The 15,891-nt window shown below is 41.1% G+C and overlaps 1 protein-coding gene across 1 annotated transcript; it reads right to left on the bottom strand.

The window, feature by feature from the left end:
* Positions 1-706: 706 nt before the first annotated feature.
* slc1a4 (solute carrier family 1 member 4) lies at positions 707-15,582 on the bottom strand. Its single transcript, XM_089011803.1, has 8 exons — positions 14,975-15,582; positions 9,741-9,783; positions 8,315-8,380; positions 5,103-5,269; positions 4,739-4,972; positions 2,317-2,511; positions 2,086-2,220; positions 707-1,504 (listed from the first exon to the last, which is right to left on the bottom strand). The coding sequence occupies exons 1-8, from the start codon at positions 15,481-15,483 to the stop codon at positions 1,255-1,257; spliced, it is 1,599 nt and encodes a 532-aa protein (XP_088867929.1). The 5' UTR covers positions 15,484-15,582; the 3' UTR covers positions 707-1,254.
* Between the last annotated feature and the right edge of the window lie 309 nt (positions 15,583-15,891).

Here is a 15,891-nt window from a genome sequence, read left to right as displayed (position 1 = left end):
ATCTGAAAACACTATAATGTATTTAGCCATAACACACTATTATTTTTAAGGGCATAATGGTACATCAAATTTTTAAGGGCTTAATGGTACATCAACAATTTTTTTGTTAGTTTGAATTTTTTACCTTCAAAATGACAACAACAACAAATACTTCTGAGAATGGGTCTCAACAAACAAGGTGCTTGCAGTACTTTAAAACCACCACACACAGTCTTTCACAGTATATTTCCACCTCATCCTCCTTTAAAAGAAAATGCACCCATGGGCGCCACAAGTGTCTGTTCTTGCTATTTTTACTGTGTATTATTTCTTGAGCGATTAACTGTTATGTTATATTCACAAACAAACTGGACAGAAACCTAACCGAGGCCAATCAAAATACAGTAACTGAGATAGTTTGCTTTTGTGCTAGCTAAAACCGGGACAAGCAGCTTTCCATGTTTTTACATGGAGTAATGGTCACTGTATAAATTCAGAAATCAACCTTTATAACGACTTTAGATGCCAATTAAATTTTGGAGAGGAAGGTCTCGCATAAACAATCAAATTCCATTATTTACAGTTCATGGAGTATTGTCATTTGCAATTCCGACCATTCAAACTATCTGGAGAGACATTTTGTCATTCAATATGTCACTATTTTCTTAAATAAGTCAATGTAACACGTGTTGAGTGGTTGCTAGTTTGTGTGGAAAAATGGCCCACACTCCTTCCAAGCGTTAATGTTTGACATGTGGCTAAACAAACAAATGTCAACATCTGTGAACAAGCACAAACAACAAAACCTCCGCACTCATAGTGTCGCATTTGATTTGGAGATGGGATCTGTTTTGGTACCTTTTCCATTACTCTTGTTAAAAGTACACCCTGGTGTAATACTGTGATGGCACATGCTGTCCATTCAGTATAAATGTTTGAGTGCATTTTCGATTTTATGACGTTGTTGTTTGAGGTCTTGTTGTAGTTTTGGTCTTATGATGAAAACAAAAATTGACACGCATCTGACCTCACAATAGATTCGATAAAAATTATGAAAACAAATCAATTTAGTAGCTGCGCCATGTGCATACTCACAGGCTTTACGGTCTCCACATACTAGTGGTATTTTGTTTTTCCTCGTACAGCCAATGCCAAACAGTGGCCTGAATTTCTTCAGTGACTCGGTTTGTTTCGCAACACCAGTGACATCAACAGTGTGGAAACAGTCAACAGATATGACGACGAATACAAAAAATAAAATAAAATTGCATGAGTTCAAAGGACAGACTCGATGGATTCCGGTATGGCTTCTGAGGCTTTGGTTTTGTGCATAACAAGAGGTGAGGTTTCTTCCTGTGCCTGGATGTTGGCCACCGTCTCCACACGCACCTCAGAAAGCTCCCCTTCTTTATCTATCTCATTCTGCTGCTGCTGCTGCTTTTTCATCTCCTGCTGGTTGATGTGATGGAGAATTCCAGCTCCCAAAGCATCGCCTTCCACATTGACCACTGTGGTTGTGCGATCCCTACACAGAGATGATACAAAGTAAACCACAGGTGTCAAAGTCAAGGCCCGCGGGCCAAATCCGGCCCGCCATAGCATTTTTTTCGGCCCGCGAAAGCAAATTAAACTTGTTAAATTCCATGATGATTCCTAAAATCTGAGCCAAAATTTCATATTTTTGGATGTCAACCACAATAAAAGTCATTATTCTTGACTTCAGATTTGAAAACGAGTTATTCATTAATTTGGTGTGTGCTCTATATGTAATATTTGAAGGGATTTAAACATTCTAATGGGTTCCCCAAATTCATAACGGCCCTCGAGAGGAAACCATAACTACAATGTGGCCCGCGGCAAAAAATGACTTTGACACCCCTGAAGTAAACACATCTTATTCCACACACAAACCTGCAACTTTCAAAGACACCACAAGGGTGACAAAATATTTTAATATATATATATTTATATTTAATATATTTTAATAATATTTAACCTGTTGCTATATCTTGATACATTGAAAACACTTTGTACTGTATAGTATCCCTTAGTTTTTACTTCGGTTTGGATCCCTGCGCTAAATTTGAGCTGACGAAATGGACTCACACAATCCAGTCAACAGCAAGCATAAGAGACAAATCATTGGTTGGTAACCCGATGGCCTCCAGGATAATGGCAATGGTGATGATGCCACCAGCTGGGATTCCTGCAGCCCCAACACTGGAGGCTGTGGCCGTCACCCTAGAAACAACAAAGAAACGTTGACATGTATCACAAAGTCTTACTTTTTCATCGTTCCTCAAGGAGGAGGCTGTATATATGTCACTGTACACTCACAAGATAGTAAAGATCTGTCCGGCATTGAGCTCAGTGTTGTTTAACTGGGCGATGAAGACAGCAGCAATGCACTGGAATATGGCTGCTCCGTCCATGTTCACTGTGGCACCAATGGGAAGAATGAAGCGGCTGATGCGCTTGTCCACACCATTGTTCTCTTCCACACACTTTATCATGGAGGGAAGTGTCGCTGAGCTGTAAGGTTTTTAAAACAACAACAAAAATCTCAAATGTTTTTCAGAATCAGAAAACCTTTTAACTATCAAGATAATATCCATAATTTCTCGCCTTTGAAAAAGGTTGACCCCTTTGCTCACATGAATGTACAGGGGACCTTTCGTTGAATTAATCTGGTTGAGATAATTTCTAGTGACTCTGGAGCAGGGGTCGGGAACCTATGGCTCGCGAGCCATATATGGCTCTTTTGATGATTGCATATGGCTCGCCGATAAATCGAAATACAGTGAGACCTCAACTTACAAACACCTTATCTTACAAACTTTTCGTCTTACAAACGTCAAATTTATGAAAATTAAACCTTATAATAAGCACTATTTTCACCACGGCTGGCGGAGTGATCTTCGGCGGAAGCACACGAGGTTAAGTTACCAACAGTCCTTATGGAAGGTGACTCTCCTTCCATAAGCCATCGACGACTATCAAAAAGGTACATAAAACTTTATTATACAGCACAGTTTATTTCGTTAATTACAGCCCTCGTGTAATGCGCCTCTCTTTCCAAACAGAAATTCCCTTTGACCTCCAACGCCATTCCATCAAGCCATAAATGACCATCACAAATGTAAATAAAGTGACTTTGTGATACAATGCTGTGTATTTCTTTCATTACAATACATATATTACAATACAATACTGCGGTTGGCGGAAAGCGCAATTTTGATTGGATGACACTGACCGAGGTTTGCGGAAAGCGCAATTTTGATTGGATGATACTGGCCGTCAGTTGAAACAGGTAAACACCCCTTTAAATTAGCCCGACGAGTAAAAACAAAGTACACTTCATCTTGAATACACCGAGGGTTCGCCTTTGTGGAGAGAAAAGGTTCTGATTCTAATTTGCAAAGAAACAATACCATCGATGAAACAGTCGAATGTCAGTGACATTTTAACAAGCCCCATGTTAACGTTAGCATCAATATACTTCTGTCAGAAGTATGTTGCATAGCAAGTGTGGAAGCTAATGAGCCGTGTGCAGGCTAGCGAGCAGTAACTTCGCGTACGGAGCCGGCAAGTTCACTTTCATTCCCATCGTTTGGCTGGATTTTTACCAATCACGAGGAACGGAAAACCATTCATGTTAATGGTGAGTACTATCACAAAGTTATTTTAAATAATACATTCTGACATTTTGTTGAAAAGTGGCCTCGCGTGCGTCTGTGTGCGCGAGCGTGCGCGTGCGTGTGTTGTGGCTCTCACTGAAAAACATTTCTAAATATTTTACTTTTATGGCTCTCTTAGTCAAAAAGGTTCCCGACCCCTGCTCTTGAGGATAAGAGGGTTGCGTGACGGAGAATATCCCAGCAGTACCACCTGAAATGGTTGTCAGCCAATCGCAGGGTACACATACACAAACAACTAATTATATTGACAATAACACAGTCTTCAATTCACCGAAAACCGAAGTACCCAGTGAAAACCCAAGCACGAACGGGGTGAACATGCAAACTCCACACAATAAGGCCAGGCCCTGCAATGGAATCCTACACCCCCGCACTGTGACACGGACATACTCACCAGTCGATCACCGTTTAATTGGGCTGAAGCCAGTTAAGGAAAATAGGTGTACAACATCTCGCCAGGCCCGGTTGTTGAGTGGTTAGCACGTCGACTTCACAGTGCAAGGTCATGAGTCCAATTAAGACCCGGTCCGGCCTCCCTGTGTGGAGCTTGCATGTTCTCCGCAGGCACACGTGGGTTTTCTCCGGGTCCTCCGGTTTCATCTCCCACGTACCAAACACATGCATGGCAGGCTTATCGAACACTCCAAATTGTCCCCAGGTATGAGTGTGAGAGTGAATGCATGTTTGTTTTTGTGTGACCTGCTGATTGACTGGGAACCAATTCAGAGTGTCCCCCGCCTCGTGCCCGAAAACGGCTGGGATAGACACCAGCACCCCCACGAGCCTAATGAGGATAAAGCGTTCTGGAAAATGGATGCATGGAATATCTCGCCATTCATCCATAATCTGAGCAGTTTATCCTGACTAGTGGCTCAGATGTTCTCGAGAAGGGAAGACGTGTGCTACTTTTTGAGCACTTTGCCAAGAATAGGCAGGGCAGGCACAGACAAACAAACATTCACATTTGCAATCACGCCTCGGGATAATTTAGAGCAGTTTTTCAAGCAGACCTTTTTGATTCCGCTGAGAGATATAGTACAACAGGAAAAGAGTTATTATACCTGGAGCAGGTGGCAAAGGCGGTCGTGAAGGGCGTAATAAGCCCCGACAAAAACCTGAAGGGGTTCTTGCGCGTGAATCCAAAGTAGATCAGTGGCAGGACAATGCCACCGTGTATTATGTGCCCCAGGATGGAAGCAAATATGTATTTTCCCAGACTTGTGACGAGTAGAACCACATCCTCCATCTCCACAATCTTACTGCCCACCAGAAACATAATGCCAAACGGGATATACCTGAGGATTGGGGAAACAGGGTTTGAGTGCTGAAAACATCCGTCTAGGGGTCTTTGAGGTTAAGTCACAAAAATATATATGTATATACCCTGAATTACGTACTTTAAACACCTCATATTCGAGCACTCACCACATGATCCAGGATACCAGCACCATGGTTGCCTCATTGAAAGCGTTGAAGAATCGGATCAGTTCCTCACCCTCATCTCCAAGTTTCCTCAGTGCCACACCAAACACCATAGCGAATAACACCAGACCTAAGATGTTCATGCCATCATTTTCTGTCCCAAAAGGCACCTAAAAACATGAATTGGTGAGATCGAGGAGCAGTGGGCTGCAATTCAGAAATGCAATTGCTGTAGTGAAAAGGTAAAAGCTGAAACCTGGCTCACCCTAAAACATGTGCATACAGTGGTTAATCAAATAACACACACTATTTTACAAAAATAAGTTTATTTGAGAAATCATGAGAAAAAAATTCATAATGTGGTATATTATAAGTATTTTTAAGTAAAAAAATACTGTACTGTGACTGTACTTGGATCTCTTACATGGTAAAAAATATGCAAAAGCAATGCAGTGACATCATTGCAACTTCTCACAGCCAACCTTACCTTCGTCATGGGCTGTTTACTAAACACTGACTTCAATTCGAAACGTTGTGTAACAGTAATATAAGATTTAAACTACAGTGATACATCAGCTTACGAACGCTTTAGCTCACGAACTTCGCGCCTTACGAACGCCTTAAATTCGCGAGACTATAATGTTGGCATACGAACTACTTTTCGGCGGACGAACCAAGCCATATAGCGCCAAGGTGGCTGGCGGACTAGTTTTCCACACCCCCTTTGAGTGCAGACGTGGCTTGCAATCGAGTGGAGTATTTTTGCTCTTAAAAAGACCTCACCACAGGCGAGTGTAAAGCCGAAGAGGACACAAAAGAAAATTACAATCGAGCAGAAGGAGATCATCGAAAAAGACGAACGAGGTGTGCGTTTGTATGACTTAGCCTCCCAGTACCAGTATGTTTACCATTGCTACATGTGGCTAAGGGTGTTTCTGTGTTGTCTAAGCAACGGTCTCAGGCAATAGAAGAGGTTGAAAAATTTCTGTTGATTTGGATTAACGAAAAGCAGCTAGCATGGGACAGTGTGTGAGGGTATTTTCGCTGAGAAAGAACGGCAACTTCACTCGGATATCATCAAGAGGCAACTACATCAACGACCATCACAAAGGTAAATAAAACAAATTTATTATACAGTACAGTATATTTCCTTAATTACAATACAGTAGCACATTTGTTATGCATAAAATAGGGTATATTTTGTGTAGTTTTAAGGCTAATTTAGTAGAAAATTATGTTTTAAGGGGACCTCGGAACACATTATTCTCATTTTTAAAGATTTTTTTATGGGAAATAAATGTATGGCAGACGAACTTTTCGCCTTACACACACTTTCTGGTTACCAATTAAGTTTGTAAGCTGAGGTATCAATGCACTATATTAAATTATATTTCCATAACATACAACAATTCTAACGTGAAATTACCTCCACCATAACCTTCATTTTGTTTCATTTTGTTTTCATGCAAACGTTGCTTTGACTGTATGTGAAGGCTAGATTTGTACTTTTTCCCTTTTTTGTTATTGTTGTTTTTCTCTTCAAATGAGTGTGTGAGTGTACAGTCATTGCGGAGCAGAACATTCAGTGAGCTGGCCAATGGTTAACAAAAAAGGACAGGGCCAAATCCCTGATTCTGTCTGCACCCATTGTCCCGAGGGATCCCATAGATCCATCAGCTTCATTCCAACACGGCCTATGACAGACATATACAATGGGCCAATGCTTAAGATGACTGAGAACCCCAGGGTGTGTTTGTGTCCTTTTGTGTGTGCGCACTCGTGCATGCGTGATTGCGTGTGTCTGTGTGAAAAAAGCAAGATGTTTGCATAGACTGTGTGACTGGCCAGTCGAATGCATCAAACATAATAATATTTATTTGACCAGGACTGATGTGACTAGGCTGACAATCCCACCACAGGTAATTCACTTCAGCCTACTTCAGCCTACTAATGTACAATAGTACATTCACGAAAAGAGCAATGTGACCCTCAATATACTGTATCTGTTTTATTTTAGTTGAAGTTCAAGAAGTTTATTAGCATACAGGCTCAAATTAGACACAGATCAAAAGTGGCCTTGAAGAGAAAGCATCCTTTTTGCCTAGCATTACATATGTCTGATTGCTATCCCCATAGCAGTGAAAGGAAATGTTATCCTTAAGACAAACCTCAGGAGCAACAAATGCAATGAAAACAGCAGAGGCCCCAGAAGTGAACCATGTGGAACACACTAGGCTATTGGGGCAAAGTGATTCTCACAGCAGCCAAGGGTAACACATAAAATCCTGTGTGTCTGTTTATAGGGAACAAACAAACACAGCTATCTCATAAGTATCTAATTACCGTATTTCCCAGTGTATAAGGCACACCGGAGTATAAGGCGCACCCCCAATGAATGGTATACTTTCAAACGTTTTCCATAAATAAGGTGTACTGGACTATAATGCACACCTTTAATGAATGAGAAAAAAATCCAGATATATTATATAGTTTTCCAAATATAAGGCGCACCACATTATAAGATGCTCCAGTGGATGTTGTTACGCACTACTACTTCTACAGGAGAGGGGGAAATTGAGTCTGTGGCTGCTGGCAGTAGTTGCAAGACCTGTTGTGGCTCAATATTACTTCATATAAAGGCGCACCTGCATATAAGGTGCAGGGTCATCTTTAGAAGAAGATCAAGGCTTTTGGTTTCACCTTAAATACCGGAAAATATGATACTCATCCATCCCTTTCCTCCATTTCATTGATCTCAGATGGAAGTCATCTTCTAAGTGAGTTCACGTTGCATAGTCAGAATAAATGGCAGATGCAGGACTGATTTGAGATGGATAAATTCAACATACACGAGAAATGTATCCCCCTGCAATTTCAGCTTCCCACGTATTTTTAATTGCTATATCTCTAATTTTCCATAATTTCCCATTATCATCGCACCTCATTCTTCTTAGTTATTAATAGTTTAGTTACTGAAACCTTCTTAAATAAAATACCTGGCTATTTGTCTTATGTCGGTGAGAATGTATGGTTCCTACACCCTGACAAGGGAACTCCACTGATTACATGTGGATGTTCATTCGTCATGGCGGGGATCAGTTAATTTCCCCCACGAATAGCAAGTGTTTACTGTACAAACAAAGAAAAAAATCTCTGAATGTGTGCAAATAGAAATGTACAGTATTCATGTGTGTGGCCGAGTAGGGAATTGATACCTTTTGATAGAGGATGGTCCCATTGGTGTCATTTCCTGAAGCAACCATCTTGTAGTCAGTGGCATACTACATCACAAAGAAGAGAAAAACATTTTTTTTTTAGTTTTTGTTGTAGTGAAAAAATATGTGATCTGGAACATGATTTGTGAATGGCTCCCCCCCCCCCCCCCCCCCCCCCCCCCACACACACACACAGAATGATAAATGTGTTTCTATAGTTACCACTCCAATTTGAACCAGAATAATGAAAAGCATTTTGGCAAAATGTTGGCAGGATTCAATCATTTTATTCTCTTAAAGTTGAAATTATAGACTGTATACATTAATATACCGTATCATGTTTTTGCTAACCTTTAAAAAACAGTTGGTGGCAATAATGTTACCTTTAAAATAATAATAACAAAAATGTGTTGCTTGGTCTTTTGGTATGTACGTATGTCAATCTGAACTAATAGTAATGTTGAATAGGATCCATTCACGTTGCATCAACACTAGTTGGTAAGTGGCAGTATTCAAATCTCACAGTAACTCTCCTAAAATGCAAATGAGCAGTACAAATTTCCTTAACAGCTTCAACAAACAGAGACAATAATAATACTTCTCACAGTTGCTTTTAAGTGTACCATTTGTCAGCATTTTGGAGGGATGAATTTGAATTGAGATTTGAGGACCATTTCAATTGCAATAACACTCTCCGCTCATTTACTCAACAACAGACTGTATAGAAATGATGATGACACAGAAAGAAGTGCATATTTTAAAGGCCAGGCACAGACTCTTGTGCTGGTGTAGCTATGGTGACAAATGGGCTGAGTGATTTGTTGAAATGTTTCCTTAAAGATCAAGGGGCAGATTTTTTTCTGCGCCTATGCTTGCTTGGTTTAATCCTCAATTGGTGATGTGAGCGGTGAGAAGGGACATGCACTCCGTGACTTTCCTGCACTTTGAAACGACACTCGTCTCTCCGTGCAAGGAGTCCCGTTTATGATTCACTTCCCCAATTTCCATTGGTTTGTTTGTGGGACTTTGTCCACTGCTATGCTGTTCTTTAATGAATAAGCATCTCCATCTTGCACCCTTTTTTGATTCCTGATGATTCCTATTTTATAGTCAGATCGAGCTGAGATTCTCGAAAGTGGGCCGCGTTTAAAACCAACGAGGCGAGGTGAGTTGCTAGGCTGGCGTGAATAGAATGAGTTTGCCATGGAAACGGCTGGTGGGAAGAAGCCAAACAGTCCTCATTAAGAGGCTTTATGAGACAGAGCACACCAGTAAGGATTTACAGGGGCTGCAAATGAACATGAAGTGGCATCATTGGTGTTAGAGAAATAAATTCTGCTGAATAATCGACATAAGAAACAGGTGCTCGTGAAAAATGGGTGACCCTTGAGCATGGAGAGCAGAGTGGATGAAGTCAGGCACTCACAGAGCGGAAAGCTGCAGCCACCAAGTTAGATGGGAATAAATTCCTATAAAAGATAGAGAGAGAGAGAGAATTAGACTTTTTTCATGCAACACAGCAGACTCTCAATTTGAAAGAACATTCTGTAATCTACCGCACATTGAAAGTTTGTCATCACATGCTTTTAACACATTGGCTCTTTTCCAAGGATGGTTCACCAGGTCCATTATATCTCATACTATTCCCTAACAAAACATTTTCCTGGGCAGTATTATTCTGGCGCTAAACGTTGACAAAGATAATGTTTAACTAAAAGGTGTACACATTATTTGAGCTTGTTAAAGAGTGTCATTTTGAACAAATTCTCTTCAATGTACACCGTACCCACAGAATGCAATGACTCGGGGAGGGCTTATACAAATAGAAACTTCATTTAGCAACTCGTCAGAGAGTAACACGAACTCAAGAGGCATTGCAAATAGACGTTTTTATTAAAAAATAAAATAATAAAATATAAACATAAAAAAAATGAGTATTTTTGTTTATTTGTTCATTAAGGTAGGCTTTTTTCTCATGTCACCTTTTTCAAGTGTAAATCTGCATTTGTGTAGCCTTTACACCACCTACGACACTGGTGTCCAAGTTAAGGACCGGGGGCTAAATCTGGCCCGCTACATCATTTTATGCGGCCCGCGAAAGAAAATCAAACTTGTGAAATTCCATGATCCTTGCTGAAGTCCGAACCGAAATTTCAAATTGTTAAATTAGATGAGCCTCCATACTTATTTGTCTTCTTTTATGATGATACTAGTGCAGCGTGTTCTACCGGAGACAAATTCCTTGTGTGTTGTACATACTTGCCCAATAAAGATGATTCTGTTTCTGAGTACTTTTTAATGAAAGTCACTTCACTGGGGTTACTTGATGTATTGCATTGCAAACTGTCTGGTAAACCATACATTTTAAAATGATTCAATTTCTTTTTTCTTTCTTTTTCATTTTGTTTATTTGAGTCTAGTGTTACTCAGGCCTCTCTCCTCGACACCACACTGATTTTATTTTCTTTGTTATCAGTTAAGCACACAAAGGATTACTGGAAGCTTTGGGTTGCTTCCAAGTATTAGTGTGCGGGTGTAACTTTATCCCCGGAGGTCACACAACACGAAGTAGAGAAACAACTTTTTCCCACAGTGAGGACATGTTTGATGAGTTAAGCACATAAAACCCGGACGATTCAGTCAGTTCCTGTGGCACATTTTCTCTCATACCGATTGAAGATTAATACACTGATACCTCAGCTTCCGAACTTAATTGGTTCCCAGAAAGCGTGTGTAAGGCGAAAAGTTGGTCTGTCGAACATTTATTTCCCATAAGAAACCATTAAAAATGAGAATAATCAGTTCCCAGGTCCCCATAAAACATATTTTTTTCCTAAATAAGAACATTTCACCCTGTAGAAGTCATGTGTAACCCAAGCCTCTACTGTAGGGCCTTATAATGTGGTGAGCCTTATACAGTGGAACCTCGGTTTTCGAACGACTCACAGTTCGAACAAATCGGAGTCCGAACAAAAAATTCGAGAAATTCTTGCTTCGTAGTTCGAACAAAAATCGGAGTTCGACGCGTGAGTACGTACGCGAGGGTGGGATGCTGAGCGGCGTACGGGTGCATCGCTCTCTTCGTGACCAACTGTTGTTGCTAGCGGACGTGCTGCGTTTTGCTCTCGCGTTTAATATAGGTGTACGAAGAGTTTTAGCCCCTAATCATGCCTGCAAAGAAAGTAGTGCTGAAAAGAAAAGTAGTGCGTACAACTATTGCATTTAAGAAAGAAATAATAGCAAAATATGAAGGAGGTGTGCGAGTGTCTGATCTGGCTAGGGAATACAGCATGGCGAAATCTACGATCAATACGATACTAAAGAATAAGGAGGCTGTGAAATCTAGTGATGTGGCTATGGGAGTGAGTGCTGTAAGCAAGCAAAGGTCGCAAGTTTTGGAAGAGGTTAAAAAACTTTTGATGATTTTCATAAATGAAAAACAGTTAGCTGGAGATAGTGTTATTGAAGAGATGATTTGTGCGAAAGCAATAGAAATGTACAGTGATTTGTTAAAGAAAGACTCGTCGCGTATTGTTGAAGGATCTGATTTCAAGGCTAGCAGACGATGGTTCGAAAAGTTCAAGAGGAGAATTGGCATCCACAACGTGGTTTGACATGTGGAGGCATCAAGTTCGGACAAGACTGCAGCGGAAAAATTCAAGATCGACTTTGCCAGTTTCGTTGAACAAGAAAATTATCTTCCCCAGCAGATTTTCAACTGTGATGAAACCTGTCTTCTGGAAAATAATGCCACGGAGGACATACATTAAACGCGAGGAGAGGTCCATGCCAGGTAACAAGCCAATGAAAGATCGCTTCACGCTTTTACTGTGTGGCAACGCAGGCGGGTATTGTAAAATCAAGCCTCTACTTGTTTATCCTTCGGAGAATCCGAGGGCATTTAAGGCCAACAACATAAAGAAAAGCAAATTGCCTGTTATGTGGAGGACAAACTCCAAGGCTTGGCTAACGAGGCAATTTTGCACCGAGTGGGTGCATGACGTTTTTGGCCCGGAAGTAAAAAAAAAATATTTGGAGGAGAAGAATTTGCCACTACGCTGCCTTTTGTTAATGGATAATGCCGCTGCACATCCTCCAGGTTTGGAGGATGACTTGATGGAGGAATTTGATTTGATCAAAATTAAGTTTCTGCCTCCAAATACCCTGACCCTGCGCGATTTTTGGAAGCACCATTTCAACATCGTGCACTGCATCAACCTCATCCATAAAGCATGGGACGCTGTGACCTATCGGACGATGAATTCTGCTTGCAGGAAGTTATGGGCCGAGTGTGTCACCGAGCGAGAATTCGAGGGTTTCGGTGTTGCAGGGACCAGCACGAGTGCTCCTGTTGAGGAGCAGGAGGAACCCGACCTCGTTGATGACATTGTGTCTGTGGGCAAGAGCTTGGGTTTGGAGATTGACATGTGGAGGAACTCCTGGACGAACATCAAGCCGAGCTCACCACAGAAGAACTCCTCCACCTTCAGAATGAGCAGAAGAAAAAGTTGGAGGAAGAGATGTCCTCTTTGGATGAGGAAGCAAGAAAGGATGGCCCGACGTCCGAGATTAAATTAAACAAATGTGTAGCAAATGGGCCGAGTTACAGAATTTCGTCGAACTCCACCACCCCGATAAAGCTGCAGCCATCAGGATCATCAATGACTTTAACAACAATGTCATGAACCACTTCCGAAAAGTGCTAAAAAGAAGGCAGAAGCAAGTGTCATTGGATAGATATTTTAAGAGAAAAGAACATCCTATAGCCGAGTCATCCGTAGCAAAGAGATTTGAATATGTGAGCACCCCTCAGACAGAAGAGCTCCCCGAAGTTTTTATGGAAGGGGACTCTCCTTCCAAACAATAATTTTCCTTCCTCCTCCATCCCTCTCCACCGTTCATCTGCACCTTCTGCTGACTACCACAAAGGTAAAAAATCCTATTCATAATTCCTTTCTTTATCCTTTTTTTTACAGGTTCATGTTAGCGTAATCTTTCGTACGAAAGATTACGATAACGCGAATGTACGATTAGCCTGGGTTACATTTATGTTTATGTTATTTGAGTCTTTGCAATTTTTCTTAACATTTTCTGAGATATACATTGCTTTTTATGTGTTGTCAGCATTTCAATGTGCAATGTCATAAAATAATGGATAAAATACTGTACTAAAAAGGTAAACATTCAGGGTGTTGGAACAGATTAAAATGATTTACATTATTTGTAATGGGAAAAATGATTTCGGTGTTTGAACAAAACGCTTTTCGAACAGGGTTCGGGAACGGATTATGGTCGAGAACCGAGGTTCCACTGTTATTTGAAAAACGTTGCTATCTTTATATATTATATTTGGAAAACTATTTTCATTCATTGAAGGTGCATCTTATAGTCCAGTGTGCCTTATATATGAAAGAAGTTTGAAAATGCTTCATTCAATGTGGTTGTATATACAGTAATTATTTTAGGAAGAAGAAAAATGATCATGTTGGAGTTTCCTAATAGTGTTCACACCTGTTGACAAATCTGCCTTTCCTTCATGTGCATGTCAAATACTGTCAATGCAAAACAGGCTACACTGACCTGCTCTCCACCCGAGTCGCCATGCACTCAAACCTTCAATACACGGAGTTCAGATAATCACCAGATATCAGTGGTAGGAAGTACACCAAGGCCGTGGGCCACATTGTGGTTATGATTTTCTCTTGGGGGCATTTATGAATTTGGAGAAGCCATTAGAATGTTTCACCCCCTCCACATATTACCTGTAGAGCGCTCAACAAATTCATGAATAAGTAGTTTTGAAATTTGAAGTAAAAAATAATGATTGTTATTGTGGGTTACGCTGAACCAACATTTTTAATTTTGGTTCGGATTTTAGCAAGCATCATGGAATTTGACAAGTTTGATTTGCTTTCGCGGGCCGAATAAAATGATTTGGTGGGCCAGTTTTGGCTGCCGGGCCTTGACTTTGACACCTGTGACTCAAAGACTTTAAGTCAAAACTTTGTGTGACAGCAATGTAGCATGAGAAAAAAGCCTAAAAGCACAAATAAACAAAAATATATTTACATTTTTTATATTGAATTTTTTTATAAAAACGTCTGTTTACAGTCCCACTGGAATTTGTGTTGCTCTTTGATGAGTTGCATTCTAAGTGTCTAGTTGTATAACCACTCTCAGAGTCATTGCATGCTGTGAGTATAGTGTACATTTACGGTAATTTGTTCAAAATGACACTCTTTAACAAGCTCAAATAATGTTTCAACCGTTTAGTTAAAGTTTATCTTTGTGAACGTCTAGCGCCAGAACAATGCTGCTGAGATTTTTTTTTTGTCAATTTGAAGTAAAAAAATAATACTATTATTGTGGTTTACATGGCACAATTTCAAAATTTTGTTTGGATTTTAGCAAGCATCATGGAATTTCACAAGTTTGATTTGCTTTTCGTAGGCCGGATAAATTGATGTGATGGGACAGATTTGCCCCCGGGCCTTGACTTTGACACCTTGACACCTGTGAAGTACACTAAATGTGTTTGTGTACTTCAATAGCTTTTTACTTATTTTTCTGTCGGCTTTTTGGTTTTACTTGCTACATTGAAACACATATATACTGCTGTTGTTTACAAATATTGTTGTTTGTGGAGTAAATAGACGCTACCTAGCCAGATCCAGAAATGAGTCGGTGGTCTCCTTATCGCTGCTTACGCTCTCCAGACCCAGGCTGTTCGTATTGAGGGCGCCCGCGCCCACGCCGGGTTTGATGATAAACGCCAACGCCACGCCGATCCCGGAGGCAATGAGGGTCGTCACTAGAAAGTAGGCGACCGCGATGCCCCCCAGTTTGCCCAGTGAGCGGGTGTCCAGGCTGGCCGCGCCGGAAACGAGGCTGCACACGACCAGGGGCAGGATGATCATCTTCAGCATCCGGAGTAACATCTCGCCCGGAAAGGCGAAATAGGTCATCTGAGCTTTGGTCAGGCTCATGTTGCGCACCCCCATTCCGAGCCCGACACCCACAACAACCCCAGAAACCGTCATGATCACCAGCAGGTTCCGGCGAAGAAACTCCAAGAGCTTCCCCTGCAAGCTTTTCGATGTTCCTTTCTCTCGCAGCCGCTCTGCAGATCCGGACATGGCGTGGCCGTTGATTTCGCCCTTTTTCTCCATTTTTTTTCACACCAGGAACGCACGGCTACGTGGGAAGCTAAATGAGTTTGTGGTCAACCACAGCGTGGTTTGAACGCCCTCTCGACAACGAGGGTTGGTGCCGGCATGGAGGGGGGGGGGGGGTTAAGCCGGGGTGTGGGAGCCAATCGGGTTGCCAGAACATGCGCACTGTTAGAAAGGCCGCTGTCGGCACATGATGCAAGATTCTAAAATATTGCTCCAGATTTTCTTTTTTTTTTTTTTTTTCAATGATGACGACTCGATTTGTTGAAAATTGCTTGTTATTTCGGGAGCAATGGCGAATTAAAGATTTACGGTTGAAATCACTGTTCCTCTGGTTTTATTTTGGAATTGCATGTTGGGCAATCAAAACACCCGACCCATATACGAAATAACCATACTTCTTCT

The sequence above is a fragment of the Hippocampus bargibanti genome, linkage group LG13 (assembly GCF_051943395.1).
Source record: "Hippocampus bargibanti isolate YZ-2025 linkage group LG13, ASM5194339v1, whole genome shotgun sequence".
Classification (NCBI taxonomy): Eukaryota; Metazoa; Chordata; class Actinopteri; order Syngnathiformes; family Syngnathidae; genus Hippocampus; species Hippocampus bargibanti.
The sequence above is the reverse complement of the archived record's forward strand: the minus strand, read 5'-3'. Positions and strand labels throughout refer to the sequence as shown.

Bases quoted from the DNA above. Each gene is read 5' to 3' on its own strand.
- slc1a4 (XM_089011803.1), bottom strand. From the start codon at position 15,483: ATGGAGAAAAAGGGCGAAATCAACGGCCACGCCATGTCCGGATCTGCA. The intron at 5,270-8,314 runs GTATCAATTCCC...TCATGTTTTTAG, and splicing joins GGACCATCCTCTATCAAAAG to GTGCCTTTTGGGACAGAAAA. The intron at 4,973-5,102 runs GTGAGTGCTCGA...CCCAATCCTCAG, and splicing joins CTGGTATCCTGGATCATGTG to GTATATCCCGTTTGGCATTA.